Source organism: Dendropsophus ebraccatus, chromosome 14 (assembly GCF_027789765.1).
Source record: "Dendropsophus ebraccatus isolate aDenEbr1 chromosome 14, aDenEbr1.pat, whole genome shotgun sequence".
Lineage (NCBI taxonomy): Eukaryota > Metazoa > Chordata > Amphibia > Anura > Hylidae > Dendropsophus > Dendropsophus ebraccatus.
In genome coordinates, this window is record NC_091467.1 from 55254916 (window position 1) to 55267768 (window position 12853).

Here is a 12853-nt window from a genome sequence, read left to right on the forward strand (position 1 = left end):
CTCGTTATGTTAAATACGGGATAAGATGACATCTTCATTCTTTTGCCTATTGGGAGATTGCTTTGATCAAGGATAGAGACTCTGCGTCTCCAGTATCCATGGGAAAATTCAGAACTGGGAGCCTAAATTACTATAAAATACACAGGTTTTGGACATCAGAGAGGACATCCTGGAGGGCATCCTTGGAGGTCTCTGAGCACGCCGGGTGCTAAGATCTCTGGGAGAGATTCCTGCGGTGACCAAACTATTGGAAGCAGTGACCTGGGCCTGGAGGATTGGACTTGGTAGCTATATTGCTGGCTGTTTATTATTATATTACTGTATTTGTGTTATAGTAGATAGCTGGTTGTTGTAACTGTGATTGTTAATTTGGGGTTTGTGTCTGATTTCTGGTGTCTGATATATGTTTGTGAAATTTGTTATTTCGTTTCTTGTTTCACACGGTTCATTTGTATCTGTGTGTAGTATAATTCTTTATTTATATGTTGTTGTTTATTTTCTTTGCTGACCGTGTCTAGAACTTGCTTAAGAATTTTATTATTGTTCAGTATTATGCATTAATATTGTCAATCAAATTTCTTACAAATTTGGCGAGCCAGGTAGGAGGTTGTGGGCATAGTTGTGGGTACATTTTGTGAGTGTAAATATTGTCTATGACAGTATGACTATGACAGTACAAGCTAGAGTACAGGGACAACTAGTGAAGAATATCTGAGGGTACTGAGAAGTCCAGGTTCAAAGGGATCATTAGGAATGCCACTGGAACATTTTCTCCATGCTGAACACTGCCCAGGTGGTTAACGATCCAGCCCATGGTCAGTATTCACATAGCTGACGAATAGGAGACAATCTGCCTGGAGCATTTCCTAATGATGAAGAGGGTGGGGAGGAGGGACGTAGGGGTGGTGCAAAGTTAGGGCACAGATGCTCCCATTTGGCATGGACAGTAAGTTTAAAAGTTGTTTAATAGGACAATAACCACATCACCTGCCGAACGGACCCCAGGGCAGATCTTGGAGTAAAAGCAGCTATCCAAAGGTACAAGCGGTTTGGGGGGTCAGATTTGGGTGCAGAGTCACTTTAAGTATGTGGGAAAAGTGGGACACTGGGCCAGAGATTGCGGTTATAGAAAAGAGGAAGTTGGTCAAGAAGAGACTGCGTGACTAGAGAAAGAAGGAAAAGAGAATATGAAGAATGTACAGTGCAAGCTGAAGGTAGAGAGGAAGTTTTTTTTTATCAAATTATCCTCAAAAAAAAAAAAAAAGTCTGTCCTTGCAATTTGTTTGGGAGAAAACTGTTACAAGCATTCAATATAGCTCTCATACCTTCAAAGAAAGACAATAGAGCACAAAGGGTGGTTTACAATCATGTGGATGAAGGTTATAGAAACCCCAAGTATTGGTATGGCCTAAACCCAGTCACAACAGTAAACCTCAGTAGTGACTTCTCTTGAGAAAGAGGTAAAAATAAGTTGTGACTGTAGTAGCAGACTTTATGTCCCCTCGAGACCTGTATTGTGCTATACATTACATGTAAAGTATAAAGAGAGATCCTTCAGGGGGAAAAAAAAAAAATCAAACAAGGTTACATTACAGTTTGAATTGACTGTACTGGGATGAGAGATTACGATGCTACAAATTGCACCCCTAGTAAATAAAAAAAAAGTCATGCAGTCATATTAAGACATGGGACAAGCCATGTCTCAACAGAGGGAATGGTAGAGGTTATATCTAAGGGATTTACAGCATAAGGATTCACTACTAAAAAAAAAAAAAAAACATTTGTCTGTCATGTCATTTTTGTGTGTTTTGGTAATTATTGATGCATAATACCATACTCAAGACACACTAAGTACGGCAGAATCCCGCCGCGCTCAGTGTCCCACTGTCAGTGAATGAGAGGGAGCACGCTCCTCCGCAGCTGCCGCTGTCCGCTCAAAGAGGTGTCATGTCACTTCTTTGAGCGGAGAGCAGCGCCTGCGGAGGAGTGCACGCCCTCTCATTCAAAGACAGAGGGACACTGAGCGCGTTTTTTTTTGTCCAGGTGACATGTACAAGGGGGCCATATACTACTGGGGGAGAGCGCACAGGAAGGCTATATACTACAAGGGGAGAGCACACAGGGGGCTATATAATACAGGGTGGCTATATAACACAAGGGGGCTATATGGGAGGGGGAGAGCACGAGGGGGTTATATACTACTGGGGGAGAGCGCACAGGGGGCTATATACTACAAGGGGGCTATATGGGAGGGGGAGAGCACACAGCGGGGCTATATGCTATAGGGGGAGAACACATATGGGGCTATATACTACAGGGGAGAGCACACAGGAGGCTATATGGGAGGGGGAGAGCGAACGGGGGCTATATACTTCAGGAGGAAGCAACAGGGGGGCTATATACCACTAATGCAGTCACCCCCTTTGTACCTAATTTGAAAGGGCTGGTGAGAGAGAGAAAATGCCAGTTTGTTTTTTTTTAGACCCCGGTAAATGGACCTTCACTAAAAGTTGTTGAGTACCCCTGCTCTAGAGTGATTGAAAATCACAATGAAATAACCAGGAATGTTAGATGGGTAATTGGTGGAATATTAGGCTATCCTACAGGGAATGGAGGGAGGCTTGGATGCTGTTCTTGAAAAATATAATATTACAAGTTATGGGCATTGGATTTCTGGTGATACATTGATCCAGGAATTATCCTGATTGCTCCTGGAGTCGAGAAGGAATTTTCTCCCTGTGATCGGGCAATTGTCATCTGCCTCATAGGGGGTTTTGCCTTCCCCTGGATCAACACAGTAGAGTTTCCTTAGGTTGAACCTGATCTTGACACTGGCCTAGATTATATTCCTGTAAATATAACATTTTATGTGAAGGAAACGTCCACAGTAGAGAGATATCTACTCCCTGACATAGGGTAAAAATAGGGATCAGGGGATCTTTATATATAAAGAAAAGATATGTAATATAGCTCTCCCACCTCTTAAGCAAAGAGACGTCCCTTCAAGTCAAGTCTCGTTAGGTCAATGAGCCTTAGGGCCCTATTCCACAGTAACGATAATCGGCCGGATCGGCCCCATTTGGCCCGATTAGTCCGATTATCGTTCGGTGAAATAGAGAGAACGATCAGCCGATGATAGTGTCATCGGCTGATCGTTCATTTAGGGCCAGACCTAAAATCATTGTTCCCCCACCACGCATCGCTATGGTTTAATAGCGGTGCGCGGCGGGCGACCGACGATTTGACAAGCAGCAGCATCATACATTACCTGTCCAGGCTTCTTCTCCGCGCTGTCTTCATCCCTGGGTCCCACGCGCTCTATCTTCAGAATGGCAGGTCAGCTGACGGAGCTGAGTGGCTGAGTGTGGCCTGTCAGCTGACCGGCCATTCTGAAGATAGAGCGTGCGGGACCCGGGGATGAAGACAGCGCGGAGAAGAAGCCTGGACAGGTAATGTATGCTGCAAGGGCTGCAAGGACATCGGTAACAATGTCCCTGCAGCCCTTGCTCAACGATCATTGGGCCGTGGAATAGGCCCAGTAAATGAGCGGCGATCTAGCAGATCGCCGCTCGTTTACATCGTTGATCGGGCCCTCCTCGGCCCGTGGAATAGGACCCTTAGAACATTGACTAGGGGTTTTATACTAAGCCAACTCTCTCTCTAAAATGAACTGGTAAACTACAGCTCGTACCCAAGCATAAACCCAGGCCCTCACCATTCGCGTTCAATCAAAAAGGTGGTCACTCCCGAAGGAGAAACGGGGGTGCAGGGAGGCAAGGAGCACAGATGGCCACACATGCCTCCTCTAGACCTCCGAGGAGTCCCCAAAAGGCGACCGCAACCCAAAGAATCCTAGTGGAATCCTAATCCTACAAAACGTGGAAAAGTGAACACAGTGACAAAAAGAATAAATAAAATCAGACAAGCGCTGTGAAAAACAGCGCGAACATCTGGCCGGATCTATAAAAATTCCTCATAATTTTCACAGAGCCAGAGGCCGGAAAATTAGAGGTGAGTGCTCAAAGGGGTGTGAATGTGAAGTGCGTGCTAGTACCATTCCTCAGTGGGATCCCACCCCCAGTAAGTTCAGGCACCCTGGGGTCACCACTCCAGGGCACTTCTGCACCTCGACTCTCAACCCCCCATGGCCCCAACTCCAGATGGCCATGCTCTACTAGGAAGGCTGCTCTGACTGCACAGCCAATTGTTCTACCCATGCCCCATCTGTGTGGTACTCTGCTCACTGATAAGAACAGTTCCCCCCCGAGTCTCCGAGGAGCGTGCACATAAGTGCTCAAAAAGGTGCAGACCTGCCACACAATAAAGTGCAACAAGGATGCGGTCTATCTCAAGCCCACTCTAAAAAGAGATGGCCCCCCAACCAACCACATTCCCCCCCCCTCTGGACCAAAAGGCACCTGCGAGGGTTCAGGACAAATATCCTCTCACTGCCGAAGCAGAGAGAGGACCAATGCCACTCACAGCAACCACCCGAGTGTCAGCCTGCCAGGCGTTCGCCGATAAGCAGCCATACCAACGGTTTGGCTATCTCCCGTGGAAGACCCAAGGTTGCAGGGAGGCAAGAAACCTGATGGCCACACATGCCTCCCTGGTGACACTGGTGACAAAACACACGTGCAAAGTGAACACACAGTGAGAATAAATATATTAAATAAATAAGATGTGTGCTGTGTGATACAGCCCGGACATCCGGCCGGATCTATAAAAATTACCCATAGCTCTCAACAGCCGGAGACCGGTAAGCTAAATGTGAGTGTGCTCAAGAGGTGATAGTGAAGTACCGTGCTAAGTGCTTTCACTCAGTGGGATCCCATCCCCAGTGAGTTACGGCACCCTGGGGTGGTCACCACTCCCAGAGCACTTCAGGCACCTCGGCTCTCAGCCCCCTCGTGCCCCTGGCACAGATCCGGAGGGTCATGGCATCTTGCACCAACTGACTTGCCACGCAAGCCACCTGCTCAACCCTTATTCCCTCCGTGTGGTTCCCTGCTCTCTCACAAGCAGTACTACACTTTATCTTAGCCAAAAGGGTGAGTAGCAAATCTGCAGATAGCTATTTTGGGGTTGGTGCACCTCATCAGTGCACAGCAGGGTGTTGGCTGGCTAGTAAGAGGTCTATTGACGTGGGTCAAAGGGGTAGTGACTCTCCTTAGGGAGAGCCCGTCTAAGACGTGTGGAGACTTACAGACCATTGCTGCTCCACTGGGAAGAAATATGTAAAATAGCTCTCACACTTCTGAAGCAAAGAAAAGTCCCTTCAAGTCAAGTGCTTGCTTAAAATAGCTCTCACACCTCTTAAGCAAGCACTTGACTTGAAGGGACATCTCTATGCTTCAGAAGTGTGAGAGCTATTTTACATATCATTTCTTCCCAGAATTCTCAGTGGAGCAGCAATGGTCTGTAAGTCTCCACACGTCTTTATGACAGGCTCTCCCTAAGGAGAGTCACCACCCCTTTGACCCACATCAATAGACCTCTTATTAGCCAGCACTCTCCTCTGCACTGATGAGGAGTGAGATAGCTATTGCTTCTCGGCCTTTTGGCTAAGATCAAGTGTAGTATCTTGTCTTACTGAACTGCCTTGACTTGACGGCTCAGGTCCTGGGGTACCCCCTGCACTCGGCCTTTGGGCATCGGCGATTTAATTCGTCTTAAGCTCACTGCAGCTATTGGGTGTAGGGCTATTCCCCAGGAACGAGAGTGAACCTTCCTCTCGGCCTGCTGCTCGATTGTCCTGTGCCCGACGGTTTGACCGGAGAACCACTTCGATCCCGCCTGCCGACGAACGATCGACGAAGACGCCCCGGAACCCCGAGAAGGACGACGCTGAACCCCGAAGAAGCCGGCGACGAGGATTTGCATCTCTCCGCCCCCTTCGACGAGGATCTGCATAGCTCCGCCCACCAGGAAAGAGCTCGACCGGGAGAAGCGATGGCCTCTTCAGCAGCGGAGATGAAGAAGACCCAGCAGAAGGAAGCGAGGAAGAGCCAGGAGGCCCGGGTCGTGGAGGCCTCTTCCTCTGCCGCCCCAGCTCAGCCGACGACCAGCAAGGCTGCGGATCCAGGCGTCCCTACACTGCGGCCCTGGATGCGCACTACGGTGGCCATGCGACTGAAGAAGGTGGATGGTAGAGAGCCGGACATGTCTGAGGATGTGTTCGCTAAGAAGATGGTCCTGGACCAGGGTTTCTCCAAGGCTGAAACCCTCAGCATTTTCTTCTTCACTGGGATCTTCTATGTGACATTTGCCTCCTTCAACACCTGCAGGAGGTACTGGGAGGCGGTAAAGGCAGCGAGGCCCGAATCCCCTTTCTCTCGCTTTGTAAGCAACTGCTTAATCCAAAGGGAGGAGAGGCGGGTGACGGTTTCAATCCTTAACCCGTACATCCCAGGCAAGGACATCGCCACATTCCTTGCAAGGTACTGCACAGTGGTCAAGGAACCCTCCAAGATCCTGAGCAGCCTTGGATTCTGGACTGGCAAGTGGTCGGTGGTCGTGAGGCTCAACAGGGATGAGTCATCGGACGACGGTTTCCAGCACCTGCCTCAGGCTTTCTCTTTGGGTGACGCTCCAGGCTTCATCTATTACCCGGATATGCCGCAGATCTGCAGGAGATGCAGCAAGAAGGGTCATCAGGCGAAGGACTGCAGCGAAGATTCCTGTAGAGTCTGCCGAGTGCCGGGGCATGGGACCAAGGACTGTCCGAAGGCAAAAACCTGCAACCTCTGCGGCCATGCGGACCACAGCTACAGGGCCTGCCCCCAGAGGGAAAAGAGAACGTGGGCATCCGTGGTTGCCAAAGCTCCGACCGGCCAGCAGCCGGCCGTAGCCCAAGCAGCGCAGAAGCCCAAGGAGAAGGAGAAGAAGAAGAAGGAGGGTAAGAGGACGACGGCCCCTAACCCTCCCCCCACCCCCCGCCCTCCCTACCCCTTCCCCCTCCCCTCCTTCCCCCCCTCCCCCCTCTCCCTCCCCGCCCACCCCCACTGAGGAATCCCTCCCCTATCCCATTGCCTCAGTGGGTCCCCTGTCCCCCGCCCCTACCCCCACCCTCCCACCCCACTCCCCCAACCCAGCAGCACTAACCTTTCCTCCCGCTGCTGTGGTTCTCTCCTTGGAGGATTTTCCCCCTCTTGTCCCCACAGTGGTTCCCGACAGGAAGAGGAAAGTGAGGGACAGCCCATCGGCTGAGACCTCCAAGAAAAAGATCATCGAGGTCTGCGAAGATGACCTCCCGGAGGAAAGCGACATGGATCAGGTGGTGGAGAATCTGGTCGACGAACCGGAGGCTTTCGACTTCGAGGACGTCCCAGAGAATGCACACCTGAAAGAGGCGCTGGAGGAGTGCATACGGGAATGGGTCGGGCCGGCGGGCCCCGAAGAAGAGGATCCGCCCGACCGGAGTGGTATCGTATGAGTCTGTGACTAACCCTTTTCTTTTCTCCCCATGGCTAATCTTTCCATCTTTAGCTTAAATGTGCGGAGTATGAGAGATAGGTCTAGATTCCAGACAGTTCTTTCGTTTTTAAATGCTCAGTTGTGCGATGTGTATATGTTGCAGGAATGTGCTCTGTCCTCTTCTAGGTCCTACAACCATCTGGCCAGGCAGTGGTCCCACGGTCCCTCCTACTGGTCCGGCGGGGGCGACTGTAAGTCCGCAGGGGTCGCCATCCTGATCAGGGGAGGCAACTTTACACTTGATTCTGTTCAGGAGCTTGTCTGTGGCAGATTGCTAATTGCAGACGGCTCTTGGGCGGGGGAGCCCGTAAGGCTCATCAATGTGTATGCCTCTCCTGAGAAGGGTGCGCGTCTGGAACTATTCCAGGCCCTGCGGGCCCAGCTCGCAACCTCCAGGGCTGTAGTGTTGGGTGGGGACTTCAACTGCCCCATTGAAGCGGACGGACGCAGTTCTGGGACATCTGTCAAGTTGGATGTCACATCCAAACTGCTCATCGAGATGGTGACTGAAGCATCCTTGCAGGACGTTGTTGGGTCCATCGGGAACGGCTCTGTTAATTATACATGGAGCCGCCCCGATGGCTCGCTCCGTTCTCGGATTGACTTTGTGTTTGCCTCTCGAGCAGTCAGGCAGACTAGGCACTCTATGGTTCCCTGCTTCTTCTCTGACCACAGGGCCATTCTGTTTCAAGGGGTTCTGGGCCATGGTTTCCCATCTGGCCCAGGCTCTTGGAAGCTGAATTGTGCTCTACTGGCTCAGGAGGAGGTTCTGGAGGAGCTTAGAGAGGCCTACATCGTATGGCGCAACGATAAATGTATGTTTGAGCGTGTTAGTGATTGGTGGGAATTTGTTAAGGTTCAATTTCGCAGTTTCTTTCAGGCCAAGAGTCGTCAACAGGCGTGCGGAAGAAAGAGGGACTTCAGGAGGCTGCAGCGCGAGCTGCGGTCACTGCAAGACCTTCTCCGGTGCGGCTGGGACGTGAAGGAGGAGCTGGAGGAGACCAAAAAGAGCTTGCAAAGGCACTTTGAGGAGGAATCCAAGCGAATCGTCTTCCGCTCCAAGGTGGAGAACCTGGAGAAGGGTGAGAAATGTAACTCGTTCTTTTTCAGGAAACTCCACGCCGGCCACACGCCCCTGACTGAGCTGCGGGATGAGACCGGAAGTTTGCGGAAGGGCAAAGAGGACGTGATGGGGGTTGTCACTAGCTTCTACCGCAGCCTCTACGCCCCGAAGACCACCGACTCCGAAGTGGCCGACGAGTTCCTGTCAGGTATCACTAACGTTGTTGATCCCGCAGGTGCGTCGGCCATGGACGCCCCCTTGATGGTGGGGGAGCTGCTCTCTGCCGCTAAATCCTTTAGGCCTGGCAGGACCCCGGGCAGTGATGGTCTCCCAGCGGAGCTCTATGTAGCGCTGGGGGATCTCATTTGCCCGGACCTGTTGGAGCTGTACGGGGAGATGGTGGTGGAGGGCAGAATGCCTCCGTCGTTGAGGGAGGGTATGATCACGATCCTGTACAAGCGGAAGGGGGAGAGATGTGACTTGAAAAATTGGCGTCCCATCTCTCTCTTGAACGTGGACTACAAGATCCTCGCCAAGGTGCTGGCCAACCGGCTGAAGAAGGTCATCGGTCAGGTCGTCCATCTGGACCAGACCTGTGGCATTCCCGGCCGCAGGATCGCAGACAGCCTCGCCCTAGTGAGGGACACGGTCCATTACATCCAAAGCCGCCGTGCACACGCGGCCCTGGTCAGCCTCGATCAGGAGAAGGCTTTCGACCGGGTCTCTCACGAGTTCATGGGCAGGGCACTGCGTAGGTTAGGACTTGGTGATATGTTTTGTCGTTTTGTTAACGTGATGTATTTTGATATTTTCAGCAGGGTACTGGTGAACGGCTGGAAGACTGACCCCTTTCCGGTTCTTTCTGGGGTCAGACAAGGCTGCCCTCTCTCACCTCTCCTTTTTGTTTGTGTTATAGAATCCTTCGCGGAGGCTATACGGCAGAACGGAGAGATCAGAGGGATCACCGTACCCGGACCCGATCGACACGAGGTCAAGTGCTCGCTGTACATGGACGACGTGACCGTCTTCTGCGCTGACCAGCGTTCGGTGACCGCACTCGTCCAGACCTGCGAGAAGTTCGGAAAGGCTTCAGGGGCAAAGGTCAACTGCGGGAAGTCGGAGGCTATGCTCTTCGGGGAGTGGCACCTGGCTTCCTCCGCCCCCTTCCCGTTTACCATCAAACCGGACTTCATCAAGATCCTTGGAGTCTGGTTCGGAAAGGAAGGCGCGGCCCTCAAGTCCTGGGAAGAGCGATTGGCTAAGGTCAATACGAAGATCGGGCTGTGGAGCCTCAGACACCTCACCATTGAGGGCAAAGCATTGGTCCTGAGGAACGAAGTTCTGCCTGTGCTTCAGTACACCGCACAGGCCTGGCCCCCCCATGTCACCGTCTGCAGGGCCATCACCAGGACCGTGTTTTGTTTCATCTGGGGCTCCAAAATGGACAGAGTGAAGCGCTCCGTGATGTACAAGGAACCCCGCAAGGGCGGAAAAGGTGTTCCGGATATCCCTACCTTGCTGCGGGCAGCCTTCGTATGTGACTGTGTGCGGAGGACTCTGCAACAGAAAAATGGCTCTGCGGGCAGGTCCATGTCTCGCCTGTTCCTCCTCCCCCTCTGGAGGGGTCTGAGCTGGGACAAGTGGGACAGCTCCATCCCTTACAACTGGCACACTCCCTGGTTCTACGGGGGCGTCGTCAAGTTTGTGAGGGAACACCAACTGGAGGGACTCAAGCCCGACTTGTGGAAGCCAAAAACTGTCCACAAGCTCATCAGAGCACAGGACCCTATGGAGCTCGTTCCAGGGCTCACTGCGGCCACCGCAGAGACTGTATGGACTAATGTGGCTTCGGCGAAGTTGACCAACGGGCACAAGGACTTGTCTTGGATGGCCATTCAGGGGGGACTGCCCTTGAGGTCATTCATGCATGCCCGCAACCTGTGCAAAACGCGGTACTGCCCCCGGTGCCCCTTCGTGGAGGAAACATCTTCGCACCTCTTTTGGCAGTGTCCGTTTGCTCAGGGCCTGTTGGACGCCCTGGAACTTGAACTCAGTGACTGTGTGCCCAGGAACAGGCTAACGCACTGCGCGGTGCTGTACGGCCTGTTCCCTGGGAATTTCGGCGATGAGGCAACCCGGGAGGCCTGGCGCCTTATGAACTGTTTTAAGGACGCTATATGGCTTGCCAGGAACCGCCTCATTCTGAAGAAGGAGAGGATGTCCTTTCTGGACTGCCGCAGGCTGGTCCACAGCCTGCTCAGAGACTATTCCATCATGGACAGATCGGACCAGGAAGAAGAGGATTGATACCCCTCTCCTTCCCCCTCTCCCCTTGTGTTGTGTTGTCTTTCAATAAAGCTTCGGGCCTGTGATTTCCCCTCCCTACCCCCCTCTCTCCCACCCCCCTTACCCCATCACTTGTCTGTATTGCTTTATTGTTTGTTGTTTTAGGATTGTTAAGGTATGCTGGAATGTTAGTGTAGCGGGTGGTATGATGTATAGCGTAGGGAGCCTGTGCTGTATGTTGTACCATGGTGCTGAGTATGTAGTGTCTTATTTATTGAACTGTGCTGCGTCACAGTTTATGTATGCCTGACGACGACTGATTGTAATAAAGATATTTTCAATCAAAAAAAAAAATTGCTTCTCGGCCTTTTGGCTAAGATCAAGTGTAGTATCTGTTCTAACTGAACTGCCTTGACTTGACGGCTCAGGTCCTGGGGTACCCCCTGCACTCGGCCTTTGGGCATCGGCGATTTAATTCGTCTTAAGCTCACTGCAGCTATTGGGTGTAGGGCTATTCCCCAGGAACGAGAGTGAACCTTCCTCTCGGCCTGCTGCTCGATTGTCCTGTGCCCGACGGTTTGACCGGAGAACCACTTCGATCCCGCCTGCCGACGAACGATCGACGAAGACGCCCCGGAACCCCGAGAAGGACGATGCTGAACCCCGAAGAAGCCGGCGACGAGGATTTGCATCTCTCCGCCCCCTTCGACGAGGATCTGCTTAGCTCCGCCCACCAGGAAAGAGCTCGACCAGGAGAAGCGATGGCCTCTTCAGCATCGGAGATGAAGAAGACCCAGCAGAAGGAAGCGAGGAAGAGCCAGGAGGCCCGGGTCGTGGATGCCTCTTCCTCTGCCGCCCCAGCTCAGCCGACGACCAGCAAGGCTGCGGATCCAGGCGTCCCTACACTGCGGCCCTGGATGCGCACTACGGTGGCCATGCGACTGAAGAAGGTGGATGGTAGAGAGCCGGACATGTCTGAGGATGTGTTCGCTAAGAAGATGGTCCTGGACCAGGGTTTCTCCAAGGCTGAAACCCTCAGCATTTTCTTCTTCACTGGGATCTTCTATGTGACATTTGCCTCCTTCAACACCTGCAGTAGGTACTGGGAGGCGGTAAAGGCAGCGAGGCCCGAATCCCCTTTCTCTCGCTTTGTAAGCAACTGCTTAATCCAAAGGGAGGAGAGGCGGGTGACGGTTTCAATCCTTAACCCGTACATCCCAGGCAAGGACATCGCCACATTCCTTGCAAGGTACTGCACAGTGGTCAAGGAACCCTCCAAGATCCTGAGCAGCCTTGGATTCTGGACTGGCAAGTGGTCGGTGGTCGTGAGGCTCAACAGGGATGAGTCATCGGACGACGGTTTCCAGCACCTGCCTCAGGCTTTCTCTTTGGGTGACGCTCCAGGCTTCATCTATTACCCGGATATGCCGCAGATCTGCAGGAGATGCAGCAAGAAGGGTCATCAGGCGAAGGACTGCAGCGAAGATTCCTGTAGAGTCTGCCGAGTGCCGGGGCATGGGACCAAGGACTGTCCGAAGGCAAAAACCTGCAACCTCTGCGGCCATGCGGACCACAGCTACAGGGCCTGCCCCCAGAGGGAAAAGAGAACGTGGGCATCCGTGGTTGCCAAAGCTCCGACCAGCCAGCAGCCGGCCGTAGCCCAAGCAGCGCAGAAGCCCAAGGAGAAGGAGAAGAAGAAGAAGAAGAAGAAGGAGGGTAAGAGGACGACGGCCCCTAACCCTCCCCCCACCCCCGCCCTCCCTACCCCTTCCCCCTCCCCTCCTTCCCCCCCTCCCCCCTCTCCCTCCCCGCCCACCCCCACTGAGGAATCCCTCCCCTATCCCATTGCCTCAGTGGGTCCCCTGTCCCCCGCCCCTACCCCCACCCTCCCACCCCACTCCCCCAACCCAGCAGCACTAACCTTTCCTCCCGCTGCTGTGGTTCTCTCCTTGGAGGATTTTCCCCCTCTTGTCCCCACAGTGGTTCCCGACAGGAAGAGGAAAGTGAGGGACAGCCCATCGGCTGAGA

General features: G+C 52.7%; 1 protein-coding gene and 2 pseudogenes across 1 annotated transcript; all 3 read left to right on the plus strand.

Moving 5' to 3' along the window:
• Positions 1 to 5544: 5544 nt before the first annotated feature.
• Positions 5545 to 5687, plus strand: LOC138773691 (U2 spliceosomal RNA; annotated as a pseudogene).
• A 17-nt stretch (positions 5688 to 5704) lies between these two features.
• LOC138772268 (uncharacterized) lies at positions 5705 to 12510 on the plus strand (the record flags this gene model as incomplete). The annotated part of the gene is made up of 2 exons (XM_069952554.1): positions 5705 to 6716; positions 11937 to 12510. Coding segments are annotated over exons 1-2 (1338 nt in total), but the record flags the coding sequence as incomplete, so codon positions are not given.
• LOC138773649 (U2 spliceosomal RNA) lies at positions 11179 to 11321 on the plus strand (annotated as a pseudogene).
• Positions 12511 to 12853: the final 343 nt, after the last annotated feature.